The sequence below is a fragment of the Saccopteryx leptura genome, chromosome 1, assembly GCF_036850995.1.
Source record: "Saccopteryx leptura isolate mSacLep1 chromosome 1, mSacLep1_pri_phased_curated, whole genome shotgun sequence".
NCBI lineage: Eukaryota > Metazoa > Chordata > Mammalia > Chiroptera > Emballonuridae > Saccopteryx > Saccopteryx leptura.
In genome coordinates, this window is record NC_089503.1 from 335,562,592 (window position 1) to 335,577,828 (window position 15,237).

Sequence of the window (15,237 nt, forward strand, 5' to 3'; positions counted from 1 at the left end):
CAACTGTGTGAAGTTGGGTGGCACACATGTTATGATACCATATTTATGTAAAACGAAGACAGACTGACTTGCCCAGAGACCCTTGGGCTGCACTTTTTTTAAAAATTGATTTGAGAGAGAGACAGACAGGAACATCAGTCTGACCCTGTATGTGCCCTGACTAGTGATTGAACTGGCAACTTCTATGTAGCCAGATGAAGCTCTAACCAGCCAAGCTATTCAGCTAGGGCTCGGGTTGCACTATAGACGACACAGGACTAAGCCCAGATCTAAGTCCCAGCTGGTTCTGTCAGACTGTCTCTTTGTCTGTTGTGGAGGAGGCTGGTATCTGTAGAGAACTTCCCCAGCCATATGAAATGATCTGTCTCAGAATATGTCTCCAGATCATACTTTGGAAAGGCTTGTAGTTCATAATCTGGAACTTGGGAGCCAGTTTGTTTTCTGTTTTCCCCCAGCAGTCTTTAATCAGTTGTCACTTTGGTCTGACTCACCCAGTTTTTTTTTTTGGAACAAGTTACTTGAACTATAGTTTTGTTAATGCATAGTACAATTAAAATTTTTTTTGGCCTGACCAGGCAGTGGCACAGTGGATAGAGTGTCGGAGTGAAATGTGGAGGACCCAGGTTCGAAACCCCGAGGTCGCCAGCTTGAGCCCAAGGTTGCTGGCTTGAGCAAGGGGTCACTTGGTCTGCTGTAGCCCCATGGTCAAGGCACATATGAGAAAGCAATCAATAAACAACTAAGGTGCTGCAACAAAGAATTGATGCTTTTCATCTCTCTCCCTTCTTGTTTGTGTGTCCTTATCTGTCCCTCTCTCTGTCTTTCTCTATCTCTGTCACACACAAAAAAGGTTTTTGAAAAACAATATACAGCCTGACCAGGCAGTGGCGTAGTGGATAGAGCGTTGGACTGGGATGAGGAGGACCCAGTTTCGAGACCCCAAGGTCGTCAGCTTGAGCACGGGCTCATCTGGTTTGAGCAAAGCTCACCAGCTTGGACCCAAGGTCACTGGCTTGAGCAAGGGGTTACTTGGTCTGCTGAAGGTCCACAGTCAAGGCACATATGAGAAAGCAATCAATGAACAACTAAGGTGTTGCAACGAAAAACTGATGATTGATGCTTCTCATCTCTCTCTCCGTTCATGTCTGTCTGTTCCTATCTATCCCTCTTTCTGACTCTGTCTCTGTAAAAAAGAAAAAAGAAAAACAATATACATATAAACAAGTACGCATGTCTTTTTTTTTCCTTAATATTTATTTTATTGATTTTAGAGAGAGGCAGGGGGAGAGAGGGAGAGACGGGAACATCAGTCTGTTCCTGTATGTGCCCTAACCAGGGATCGAATCAGCAACCTCTGCACTTTGGGATGATGCTTGCTTGGCAACCAACCAAGCTTTCTGGCCAGGGTACACACGTCTTGAATGTCATTTCAGAGATTATTCATAAACTGAATATATCTGTGTAACCAGCACCAAAATACTAGCACTTCCAAAGCCCTCTTGTCACTAAAGCACCCCCCGCCCCTTAACCTCTAACATAATTTATTGGCAGGGGTTTATGTAAAGGTCAGTGGAAACATTGTTGGAGAAATTTAACCTGTGCCTTTTGAAGAAAGGACTCATTCTTTTTTTTAAAAAAGACTTTATTTATTCATTTTAGACAGGAGAGAGAGAGAGAGAGAAGGGAGGAGCAGGAAGCATCAACTCCCATATGTGCCTTGACCAGGCAAGCCAAGGGTTTTGAACTGGTGACCTTAGCATTCCAGGTCGACGCTTTATCCACTGCGCCACCACAGGTCAGGTGAAAGGACTCATTCTTGACATGCTTTTTATTTTTCACTTTCTTCCTTAGGCTAGTAATGGGAATTCTTCATGTGAACAGGAGCAGGCCTTTAGATCTTACGTGCTGGTTGAGTCAGTCTGCAAAAATCTTCAGACCCTGGCTATGGCAGTGGCTTCTCAGAATGCTGTGCTGTTGGAAGGACCAATAGGATGTGGCAAGACTTCCTTAGTTGAACATTTAGCTGCAATGACAGGTAGATGGAAGCCCCCTCAGCTTCTCAAAGTCCAGCTTGGAGATCAGACTGACAGTAAGGTAATTAAAAAATAGTAAGTTTTGGTGGATTAGCATGCTTGTAAATACTTGCATTAAAATACTGTTTTCAATAAGGAACTATGAAAATAGTTATTGATCTTTCATAACTAACGGGGACCAACTCTAAAAACCTTAAGTGCTTGCTTCATATCCCTGTAGAAGTTTAATGAAATTAAGGGATATAGCAGTGGCACCTGAGAGATATAGGTATGTGATTGAGTAGTTACTTTATCCTCTTTCTGTAGATGCTGTTGGGAATGTATCGCTGCACAGATGTCCCAGGAGAGTTCGTGTGGCAGCCTGGCACCCTGACACAGGCAGCCACAAAGGGACACTGGATCCTCCTGGAGGATATTGACTATGCCCCCTTAGATGTGGTATGTGGTTGCACTAACTTCCTGTCTTGGAAGAACATTTTGTGAGTGATTCTAGGGAATGACTCAGACCCAGGCGTTTGATTAGAGGTGTATTGTAAGACCATTCATAGTTACCCACCTAATCTGGTTTGATGTCTTGGATTATTTGACTGGTTTCTTGTCTGATAGAAAATTAATAAAATTCTGCTTGTATTGTTTTCTTCAGTAGTTGGATATGTGACCAATTTCACAGAAGTTTTTTTCTTCCCTTAGTCGAATATGTGGCCAGTTTCACAGCCTTTTTATTTGGCCCAGTGGGAAACATCTTACCTCTGTGACAGATACACTGAGAACTTTGAGCCCTGCTTCCCAGTCACAGCATCTGGAGAGCTGTGGGCTGAGGACAAATGAAGGAAGAGATGATGTATTAAGACTGTGCTTATCTTTGTTCCTCTGTATTCTGTAAACTGTGACTCAAGAAACATTGCAGAATGAAATTCTCACTTTGGGCAGATTTTTCAGAGATTGGTTTTAATTTTAACGTAAGCCCTGTCATTAGGCTTTTCCCTCTTGGATATGAGAATGACCAGAGACAGAAGGGGGCAAAGGGGAAAGAGGAGGGGTGGGAGGAAAGGTATGGGGTGAGGGGGAGAGTACTCAGAAGATATGAAGGGGAAGGAGTGGCTAAGAATATTTGAATACATGTGTATTAGGATTTTAGTGTCCGATGAGGTAAAATGTAATGGCCTTATTGATCTAGACAGGGCCTCAGTTTGAGCATCATGTTCTAGGGTAGGGGTAGTCAACCTTTTTATATCTGCCGTCCTCTTTTGTATCTCTGTTAGTAGTAAAATTTTCTAGCCGCCCACCGGTTCCACAGTAATGGTGATTTATAAAGTAGGGAAGTAACTTTACTTTATAAAATTTATAAAGCAGAGTTACAGCAAGTTAAAGCATATAATAATAATTACCAAGTACTTTATGTCAGATTTTCGCTAAGTTTGGCAGAATAAATCTTTATAAAACAACTTACTATAGTTAAATCTATCTCCCCCCCCCCCCATTTTTGTATTTTTCTGAAGCTGGAAACAGGGAGGCAGTCAGACAAACTCCCGCATGCACCTGATCGGGATCCACCCGGCATGCCCACCAGGGGGCGATGCTCTGGTTGCATTACTCTGTTGCAACCAGAGCCATTCTAGCGCCTGAGGCAGAGGCCACAGAGCCATCCTCAGCACCCGGGCAAACTTTGCTCCAATGGAGCCTTGGCTGCGGGAGGGGAAGAGAGAGACAGAGAGGAAGGAGAGGGGGAGGGGTGGAGAAGCAGACGGGCACTTCTCCTGTGTGCCCTGGCCAGGAATTGAACCTGGGACTCCCGCACACCAAGCCGACGCTCTATCACTGAGCCAACCGGCCAGGGTCTTAAATCTAGCTTTTTATTTATACTCTGGTTGCTCCACTACCACCCAGCATGAAAGCTGGAACGCCCACTAGTGGGCGGTAGGGACCAAGTTGACTACCACTGTTCTAGGGTCTTAACATGCTCATTATTCTTTTTTTTTTTTTTTTTTTTAATTTTATTTTTTATTCATTTTTAGAGAGGAGAGAGAGGGAGAGAGAGAGGCAGAGAGGGAAAGAGAGGAGAGAGAGAAGGGGGGAGGAGCTGAAAGTATCAACTCCCATATGTGCCTTGACCAGGCAAGCCCAGGGTTTTGAACCGGTGACCTCAGCATTTCCAGGTCGATGCTTTATCCACTGCGCCACCACAGGTCAGGCTGCTCATTATTCTTAATCAGCCAAGGCTGATTCCTACCGACAAAACTGAAAAATAAAACAGAATTATAAACCACATGGCCAGTTTAAAAGTATTTGTTGAATCCTTTCTAGTACTCTCTTTCATTGGCAGTTTTTTCCTGGGAAGTCAGGATTACAGATTGTGGAATTAGAAGAGGATTGGTGGACATGAGTGATATACGTCCATGCCCTGATAGAGCCTAGGGGTTTATCACTGTCCCGTAGAAAAGTACGTTTGCTGACTAAGTGCAGTCCAAGGCCAAACTGACGATTGCTGTCTTGGTTTCCTTTTGGCAGTGTCTGATAAATATCAGAGAATTCCTCTTCTTTGAGTTCCATTTTGTGCAGACTGTTCCCCTTTTGTTAATATATTTGTTTTTAGAGTGTGTTGTTCAGTTGAATATTTTTAAACATAATTATGATTATAGTCAAGTTGTATTTACTTAATAACATATGCACATTTCTTGATTATACTTTTGTCATTTCTAGAACTTCTCAGCTAATATTTTAAGGTAGCTTTCACAGATCTCCTTCAGACTTATTTTGTTTTGTTTTGTTTCAAGTTTTGGAGTTATCTTGAAGTTCTCCTTATGTCATTTTGGGCTTTCCTTTCACTTCCTAGCCATGTATGAAATAATAAAAGTTAGATCTGATGTTTTAGAGCCATCTTCCTTGGCTCTTCGTTTTTTTCTTTTCCAACTTCCTCTATAAACTCATGTTGTCTAGATCTATATGTAGTTTGCACTTGTCTTGAAAAATTTCTCCTTGGACGTTCCTTAGCCATTGCAAGTTGAAGCTGTCCAAAATGGACTTTGTTTGCTCTCAGAACAGCCTTTTCCGCCACATGGTTACCAAGCAAGATGTTTGTCTCTCGTTCAGTCTTACGTTGTTGAGACTTTTTCCTTAGCTCTCTGCTCTGTTCTCTCCTGTCGCACTGCCTCAGCACAGGGCTCCCTTCTCTCCTTTCCTCCTTTCTTACCTGACTAGTGCTCTTTTTCACCTCTTTTGCTCCAGGCTAGCTCTTTGTAGTTTATCTTCCATATTGTAATTTTTTCTTTTTTTTTTTTTTTTTTGTATTTTTCTGAAGCTGGAAACGGGGAGAGATAGTCAGACAGACTCCCGCATGCGCCCGACCGGGATCCACCCGGCACGCCCATCAGGGGGCGACACTCTGCCCACCAGGGGGCGATGCTCTGCCCCTCCGGGGTGTCGCTCTGTTGCGACCAGAGCCACTCTAGCGCCTGGGGCAGAGGACAAGGAGCCATCCCCAGCGCCCGGGCCATCTTTGCTCCAATGGAGCCTTGGCTGCAGGAGGAGAAGAGGGAGACAGAGAGGAAGGAGAGGGGGAGGGGTGGAGAAGCAGATGGGCGCTTCTCCTGTGTGCCCTGGCCGGGAATCGAACCCGGGACTTCTGCATGCCAGGCTGACGCTCTACCACTGAGCCAACCAGCCAGGGCCTAATTTTTTCTTTTTTTGCCCAGGCTAAAATGTTCTTAATAACTTTCATGAAAAAACTCAAATTCCTCAGCTCAATAACAGGGGCCTTTTTTCATCTATCTTTAATCCTTTTATTTTTCCACTACTTCGTGTATACCTTCTTTCTTAACAAGAGCAGAATCCTCTGGTGCCACACTCAGGTATATGTATTTTTATCCATTTAATTATTTTGCCTAGAGTATATGTGCTATTTCTCTCCCACTGAACGTGGCTAATTCCTGTCAAGGCTCAGTGAATGTCATTACCTCTGGAACGGCTTCACTGCCCTGATTCTAAACCACTCCATTCTGTTTTATAGTCACATCCTCTGTGTTCACATCCCTGGGATCACATTACTTTATACATCCCTGGGGTCACACTACACTAGTCAGGTTGTGTGGTGCGTGGCTATCTCCCATGAGTCGCTAGGCTGTGAAGCCTCAGTCGGGTCTGGATTTTTAGTACCTTAATTGGTTCTGGTCTATAGTAGGCACTCAGTGAATGTTGAATGAATGAATGATTTTGCTGGTGTATGGGTGCCTCAGCCTTTCCCACTGCGTTTTGATTGCAGTTCACGCTGTGAGAACTGGGGTTTCTTTCAAGAATGTGTTCGTTATTTAGAGAAAGGATGGTTTTGTTTTCTGTTACTGCTGTCTTAATAGCTTTATCAGTGGGTTTTGTAATTTAGGTTTCCGTACTGATCCCTCTCTTGGAGAACGGAGAGCTCTTGATTCCTGGCCAAGGTGACTGTTTAAAAGTGGCTCCTGGATTTCAGTTATTTGCAACCCGGAGGTATGTCACATTAACCTTTCCATTCTCGCCATGCAGCCTCTTCCTCATAAGTTTGCATGCTAGAGTCCTGAGTCCAAAAGTCCTAAAATAGGGTTCTCTGGGCTGACTTTAAGCAAATTTAGTTGGAACTAATGACAGATCCAACCATTTCATTCCTTACTAGTATTAATGGAGATAATTAATTTAGAAAATAAAAGGCCTTAAAAATAAGTAACCAGTTTTAAAAAGCTTTATTGCCCTGGCTGGTTGGCTCAGTGGTAGAGCGTCAGTCTGGCATGTAGAAGTCCCGGGTTTGATTCCTGGCCAGGGCACACAGGAGACGTTCCCATCTGCTTCTCCCCCCTCCCCCCTCTCCTTTCTTTGTATCTCTCTCTTCCCCTCCTGCAGCCAAGGCTCCATAGGAGTAAAGTTGGCCAGGCTGCTGAGGATGGCTCCTTGGCCGCCGCCTCAGTGCTAGAATGGCTCCAGTTGCAGCTGAGCAACGCCCCAGATGGGCCAAGCATCGCCCCCTAGTGGGCATGCTGGGTGGATCCGGTCGAATGCATGAGGGAGTCTTGTCTGTCTATGCCTCCCCACCCACCCGCTTCTCACTTTGGAAAAAAAAACAAACAAAAAAAACTTTATATCATCTTTTCATGTTTTCAGAAATTATCAGAGGTGAGACTGTTGTCAGATTTTCCTGGGTTTGAGTCCTGACACTGATACTTTGTACCTGTGTGTACCTTGTTTGTCTGGCTATAATGGGGCTACTAAAATATCTACTTTATAACTTCGTGTAAGTTATAAGGAGTACGTGAAATGACTTTCATTAAAGACTATCACAAAGTAAGTGCCCAACTAATGGCTAACCATGATGACGGTGATAATAACAGATTTCAAGCAGTTGAAAAACTTAATTGGACTGACCTGTGCTGGCCCAGTGGATAGAGTGTTGACCTGGAATGCTGAGGTTGCTGGTTCAAAACTCTGGGCTCGCTCGGTCAAGGCACACATGAGAAGCAACTACTATGAGTTAATGCTTCCCGCTCCTCCCCCTGCCTTTCTCTAAATGTATCCTCTCTCTAAAATCAATAAAATAAAATATTTTTAAAAATGTTATCATATTGATTTTAGAGAGAGGATATAGAGGTAGGGGGTTGGGGGGAGAGAAACAGAGACAGGAACCTTGATATGTTCCTGTTTGTGCCCTGACTGGGGATTGAACCAGCAACCTCCGCTTCAGGACACTGCTCTTACCAACTGAGCCATCTGATCAGGGCAAAAAACAAAACAAAAACTTAATTGAATATAAACATTGACAAAGGAATAAAACCTAAGCAAACTTAGTATATGTTTCTGTCTATAATTTATAACATGAAGGCAGTGGTTTAATTCCTGTTTCTTTTCAATTACCTGTACAGGTTTTCTGTGGTCTTAAAATTTCTAAGAGTGAAACTGGTCATATTATTAGTGATTACATTTGTGTTTATTATACTTCAGTGAATATTCACTTCCAGATGGAATGTGGCACTAACCTAACAGTTCTCAAGAAACACTTTGCTAGGCCCTGTTAATTTTAATAGACCCTGATTTTATTTACAGAGATAAGGAAGTTTTTTCCTGCTAGGTACATTTCGCAGAAAGGCCTGGGACATCACAGAAAGATGTCAGACAACCTTGAATTCAGTTCTCAGCTCTGCCATTTGTAGTCAGAGTTGATTGAGCAAGGGGCATTATTTTTCTCTTCCTCATGTGTTATGATCCCCTCAGGACAATTGTGAGGGTTAAATCAAATGGCTTTGGTGTATGTGCTTGCCTAGAGTATATGTTTCATGAATATTCCTTCTAAAGAAATTTTTAATAATTTTGGGTATTTAGTTTTTGGTAATAAGCAGTGAACTTTTAATGTTGGATCCACCCGACAACCCCATCTGGGCCTTTCTCTTTCCTGAGGTTATGTCTTAAGAGAAATATGTTGCTGAGATCAGAGTACCTAATAGATTCATTTGCAGTGACCTGAAAGTAATTTGAAAGTTCTATTACTCCCCCTTTGGAAAAGGGTCAAACTTGGGTCAGTTGGCAGCTTTTCATCTGTTACCTGACCTAGAAGCCCAACATAGGGGTGTTTGGATCCAGAAGGAATGTGAGTTTTATTCATATGTGAGGTAGTGTCTAGCTAGCAAGGCATGACCAGGGCTGTGATTCAGTATTAAAATTGGGAGTTATGTATGACTTTGTTTGTTATTTTGAAATACAGACTTTTGAGCTGTGGAGGAAATTGGTATCGACCGCTAAATAGTCACGCTACTCTGCTAGATAAATACTGGACCAAAATTCACCTGGATAACATGGATAAGACAGAACTGAATGAGGTATGTGGTTATTAGAAAGTATTGATGCTGGGTTTTTTTATTTGTTTGCTTTTTGTTATTAAAAGTTCTAAACTTATATGTAGAGGAAATAGTATGTATACCCAAAATACTCATTAACCTAATGTGCTAACAGTTAATATGCTAAAATTTTACTGTATTAACTTCATTTAGTATTTTTTATTTGCTAATATATTTGAAAGCAAACCCCCTAACATTTTATCTCCAAATACTTTTATGTCTCTCTAAAAATTTAAGGACATTTTTATATATAACCAAAATAACATTATACCCAATTAAAATAGTAATTCCTTGGTTCCATTTAATTCTCATAATATATTTGTTGACTCATTTGTCCCCAAAGGATCTTTTTACTAAGTTGATTTGTAACAATAGCTTTTACACTTATTAACTTAATGCACATTTTGATCTGGCTATTAATGAAAATTGAGATGAATTATTTTACACACCTTTTTTTTTTTTAAGATGAGAGGAAGGGAGATAGTGAGACAGGCTCTCGGCTGTGCTCCGACTAGGATCCACCTGGCAACCCAGGCGGCTACCCCATCTGAGGCTGATGCTCGAATTAACCAACCATCCTCAGCGCGTTGGGCCATGCTTGAACCAATCAAGCCATTGGCTGTGGGAGAGGAAGGGGGAGAGATAGTTGCTTCTCCTGTGTCCCCTGACTGGGAATCAAACCCAGAACTCCATGAGCTGAGCTGACACTTTATCCACTAAACCACTGGCAAGGGCCCTATACATTTTATACACTGATTTACTTTGTAGTATTGCTGACTATCCTCTGTCATTAAGAGGTACTTCATTTTACTCTGCTAACTCCTCACCTCCCTTTGTATCCACCAATTCACTTGAAAGCTTCCCACCCCTCAGCGCTTCATCTTGGGGACTGGCACATAAAGCATCGTCAGTGATGATTCAGGCACTGGAGGAGGGGTGCTTTGCTCTTCCTTAGTGTATGTTTGTTTTTTTTAATATGTATGTATTTAAAAAAAAATTTTTTTTTGAGAGGGAGGGAGACAGGAAGGGAGAGAGATAAGCATCAGCTTGTAGTTGTGTCACTTTTAGTTCATACATGCCTTGGCAGGGCGGTGGGGGCTCAAGCCAGCAACCTTGGGATCATTTTAACAATCCCACACTGAAGCCGGCAGCTTCATGCTCAAGCGGCAACCTCAGGGTTTTGAACCTGAGATCTCGGCATCCCAGGTCAGCACTCTGCCCACTGTGTGTGCCATCACCTGTCAGGCACTTAGTGTAAGTTTTTAGATAAACAAGTGACACAAGACAGTCTTCAAATATTTTATCTAGCATTTTAGGTGTTTATTAGCAGAGTTTTCAGGATATCTAGTTCACAAAAAAAATAACAAAACAGAAAAAAACAACAACAGAAAAGGCTTGCTTTGTGATCTCCAAGAAGCTTTGCCTTGCCAGTGTGATTTTATAACTGTAGCCTGTTTTGCACTTGTGATTTTCTTATCTCAGCCTAGTTCCCAGCTGAGGATCTCTGTATCTGATAGGGCTTTCTTTCCCCATCTTGCTGCCCTCAGGTACAGGCTCCTCCAGTAACTTACCTTTGTGTCCCCACCATCAACTCGGTGCCTGGCACTGTGTAAACGTTGGCTGTATGGCTCTGTCATAGTGCAGCTTTTATTTATTTTTTTTTATTTTTATTTTTTTTACAATTTTAGATGTTTAAATGTTTAATTTTCAGACTTAAATTTCAGTCTATTCTATAAGGGAAGGATTGAAGTTCACATTTAGGTGTGATTTATTGGGGATTAAAAGGATGGGAACATTTGACAGCTACTCTTCTTAGTTCTTGTATTTTGTACTTAAAGTTCAAGTCAAAGCTTATCATTTTGTTCCTGTCATGCATAGCAGCGGGTCATTCTGCTCATAGGAAGTGCAACAGGAGCATTCACCGCCTCACCTGAATGACGTATGTCATATTTAGATAGTTGACTTTGAACGCTCATTTGTTACTTTTAAGCTTCTGGACTTTCTAATACATCCGAATAACACTCTCCTGAATAAATGGCTGGTGGTAAAACCCTTGTGTGTATTACCTAGGAAATAAAATAATCTATGCTGACCTCATGGGATACCCAAAGAACTAACTGCATTTCTGTTGCTCCCAACCCCAGTCTCCTATGCATAGATTTTTTTTTTATTTGCTGAAATATCAAATTATACTTTGAAAAAATGAGATTTTTGTGTAGTGCTAGTCTCTTACCTAGTCCGTGCCGGGAACTCACCCGTCAGTTTCTCAAACCTTGTCTCCCCCATACACCTTGCATGTGCCCAGATGTCTTCAGTGTTGGTACCTTAGATGGTCTGCTTTCTCTCTGGCAGTGCCCGTTCACAGCCTCTGGTGACCTCTGCCAGGCGTATCACTTGCTTTATAGAATCTTTCTTGGTCTCCCAAGCAGGTTAACATTTATGCTACAAGCCTGATTTGCTTGTATATCTGCTTATGCCAGACGGAGTTACTTAAGGGCAGGCTCTGTTCCTTCCTTGTTTTGTTTCCCTCTCCTTGGGACAGTGCTTGATATAAAGTAAGTACTGAAGTGCTTATCACAGGAATGAATCTCCAAAATGTATATCATTTGATAATAGATCAATATCATGTCTGATTAGTAAATTAACATTATGTTTACATTTTAAATTTATGATAATAAAGAAAAGATATTCTTTGGCTAAGGTAGAAAGTGAATGATTGGTGGATACATATAAATCTTTTTTATTCATAATTATTTTCCCAAATAGCTGAGTTTTTACTAAAGTATTAAACTTGACAAATTTTTTGTTCCAAGTAAAATTAGCTTTTTTTCACTCTGATTGTAACTATACATACTTTTCTTTTAAACAATTCCATTTATTTATTATTTAAAATTTTTTTATTTATTTGTAGGGAGAGAAGTGGGGGGTATGGGGAGCGGGAAGAATCAACTCCTAGTTTCTTGTATGTGCCTTGACTGGGCAAGCCTGGGGTTTCAGACCAGCGACCTCAGCGTGCCAGGTTGACGCTTTATCCACTGCAGGTCAGGGCTACGTACTTACATAATGAAATAACTACTCAGCAATAAAAAGGAATGAACTCCTTGTACATACAGTCATATCTGGGTGAATCTTAAGAACACCCTGAGTAAGAACCTGAACTGCACACCACATCCTGTAGGAATCCATAAAAATGACAGACTTAGACACAAAGCCTGTTGTCCAAAGGGGTTGGAATAAGATTCATGATTGCCAGGGCAGGGGTTGAGGGAAAGGATTGATTATAAAAGGGCACAATTAAAAGTGAAGTGTTTTACCAGGGGAAGGGGCTTGCAGGGGTGGGATTGGGAGAGGGGCATAGAGAGAGAGGAGCATGCAGTGACTGAGATAGTGATGTGACTTTGGGTGATGGGTATACCACATAATCATTCACCAGTTAAAGTGCTGTAGGGATGTTTACCTGAAACCTGTGTGCTCTTTTTGATCAATGTCACTCCATTAAATGGAATTTTCTAAATAAAAATAAATAGCTAAGTAAATAAAAATACAAGGGGCATAAGGAAATGCTTTATTTTTAGGGGTGAGAGACCAATTTTATAGCTGTTTTCTCCGTACACAAAAATGTATGTTCTGTATTTGAAAGATCCACGTGTGTAACCGTTAAATTGCATTTGTTGATTTTATTATTCTCTTCTGTCCTTATTTAAGTTTCAATCCATCTGAAGTATGCTTTCAGCAATATTTATTTAAAATCGTCCAGTAAAACAAAGTATGAAAAAATAAAATGTATAAGATCTATCACTTCAGATAATTTAATATATACAAAATATGTGGATATTTCATATATGAATTAGAATCACAGTATCCTTTTTAAGCTAAATTAAATGATTGGATTGTAATATTTCTAATGTATACATGATATTTCTCTTCTCAAATAGATTTGACTGAACAATTTTATATTATAAAACCTTGGAACCAATATTATGAATACTTAGTATTATATTGCAGAAAAATTCTCTAGCTATTCAAGTGAATAGGAGGAGATATTTTGCTTTTAAATTTTTATTGTCTGCTTTTTTAAGATCAGCTGTTTTTATTAGTACTTAACACTAGTTCCTTTTACTGTGATCTGCTTTTAAAAGGTTTTTTCTTTTTTAATTGATTGCTTCTAATTTGCCTTTGGCTGAGAAATGACACAGCAAATCTCACTAGAATTATATTTACAATTAGAGTAAATAGTGCTTGCAGGATTCTTCAGTGAGTAAGTCCTGGGAAGTGGATATATATGTTGCCTGGAGAGGCGTTTTTCCCATGTGGCTTCTACACCCTAAGCTCTGTTATAAATGGTGAGATTTCTTGCTAGATTGTGGATAGGAAAATATTCAGGGTCTTTGAGAGGAAAGTGGCCGTGGGTAAGGGCAGAAGTTCTTATACTTGGTAAAGATGACAAATATTTTAAAGATAGACATTTTTTAGTTGGCTAGTGTTAGTAGCAGTTTCTGTGGGCTTTTAAAAATCACTGTGTCTGCTGCTAAATTTTCTTTGCTCTTTTCCTCCCTTTTTCAGGTTCTTCGGAACAGATACCCCAGCCTCTTGACAGCTGCTGACCACCTGCTGGACATTTACCTCCAGCTTACGGGAGAGAAGCATCACTCTTTGGGTGATGAGGATTCTGTTGGAGGTGAACAGGCACCTCAGGAAGGGTCAGAAGCCAGAAGAGAAAACAAAAGACTAAGCCTTGAGGGACGAGAATTGTCTCTAAGGTACTGGACTAGACACTTTTTTAAAAATTTATTTATTAGGTGAGAGGTAGGGAGGCAGAGAGACAGACTCCTGCATGTGTCTGACCGGTATCCACCCAACAATCCCCGTCTGGGGCTGATGTTCTCTGCCCATATGGGGCGTTGCGCCGTTGCTCAGTAACCAAGCTATTTTGGCGCCTGAGGCAAGGCCATGGAGCCATCCTCAGCACCTGGGTCCAACTTGCTCATTTGAGCCATGGCTGTGGAAGGGTGGGGGGATGGAGAAGCAGATGGGCGCTTCTCCTGTGTTCAATTCCCTGACTGGGAATTGAACCCGGGACTTCCACACGCCAGGCTGATAACCTCCTGCTGAGCCAACCGGCCAGGGCTTAAACACTTTTGAGTTGATATTTTAAAATCTGCTTCCCTCAAAAGTTCTTACCAGCTAGAACTCTAAATGCTTACAAGAGGTCAAGTTTGAAATTAGACTTCTGGGCAATGGCGTCAGATCCCTTTTTCAGATCTTTGGTTACTTATTAGGAAGTCTGTAAAGGTAACATTATTTTTGCTTTAAAAAATACCTTTTAATGGTAGAGTTGGGAATAGTTACCAACAATTCTTTCACTGGATGTCCTTTTGTAACAGTTGCAATCTTAATCTTAAATACAACCCTTGGATTTTGCTGTATCTAGTGAGTTCTGTGCCTTTTCTCTCCATTCTCCCTGGTTGCCTTGCCCTTTGAGAAGTGAGAGTTAGATATGGGCAGCTCCTCAGTGCTGAGAGTTGCTCCCCTTCCCCTTGTCTGGTATGGATGGGGAAGAAATGAGTGATAGGTCGCTTCCTGGTAGGGGTGGGGACTGGGACCACTCACTCTTTTGTCTGTTACTATTTATCTTCACATTGCCAGAAAAAAGGAGAAACTTCATTGACAGGTGTCCCCATGCTTAAGTGGACCACATAAACTGATGCCTTTGGTGTCTTTAGCCTGTGGTCTTTTATTTCTTGACTTTTTTTTTTTAAGGGATCTACTGAATTGGTGTAACAGGATTGCTCATAGCTTTGATAGTCTGTCTTCATCAGCATCATTAAATATTTTTCAAGAGGTAAGATACAGTTACAGTCTTCTCATTTGTTTATTCCATGTCCTATCAGGCTATTGATTTCCATTGTTATTTTCTGTCTCTTGACTGCTCTGAGAGTTTTCTTTTGTGTTTATTATCCTTAGCTAGTTAAAACTGAACTAATGTTGACTTAAAACTAATAGGGCATAATAAGTGTTTTGTAGTTTTTGAAATATATAGGTTACTGCCTATCACTTCTTGGCCGTTTGCCTAAGATCAAGTGAAACAGGTTATTACTTAATGCAAATAAATGTTGGTTGAGGTAGAATAAAACAGGTACTAAAATTATATTTAAAATGGAAAAAATCATCTAGGTGGCAATAATGTTATAAAATATAACGTTTCTAAGATGTGTGATATTTATTCTTACATGTAATCTCTTAGTCTGTACAATAGGTTTGTATTTCTCCGCTTACCTCAGTAGGGCCTTTTAACTTTAGTTCAGAGAAATTTATGTGCAGGTGGCAAAGTGTAACCTTGAGTGCTGGGCTTGGGA

General features: G+C 41.1%; 1 protein-coding gene across 3 annotated transcripts in view; it reads left to right on the forward strand.

The window, feature by feature from the left end:
- The window catches only part of MDN1 (midasin AAA ATPase 1), a 164,887-nt gene that overhangs the window by 20,414 nt on the left and 129,236 nt on the right, over nucleotides 1–15,237 (forward strand). For 2 of the 3 annotated variants that reach the window (XM_066358873.1, XM_066358874.1), the window contains exons 6-11: nucleotides 1,852–2,094; nucleotides 2,340–2,471; nucleotides 6,409–6,512; nucleotides 8,749–8,863; nucleotides 13,445–13,641; nucleotides 14,642–14,723. In XM_066358873.1, the coding sequence (XP_066214970.1) occupies nucleotides 1,852–2,094; nucleotides 2,340–2,471; nucleotides 6,409–6,512; nucleotides 8,749–8,863; nucleotides 13,445–13,641; nucleotides 14,642–14,723 (873 nt within the window). The remainder of the gene's footprint in view (nucleotides 1–1,851; nucleotides 2,095–2,339; nucleotides 2,472–6,408; nucleotides 6,513–8,748; nucleotides 8,864–13,444; nucleotides 13,642–14,641; nucleotides 14,724–15,237) is intronic. The other variant, XM_066358875.1, reaches the window with a different exon arrangement.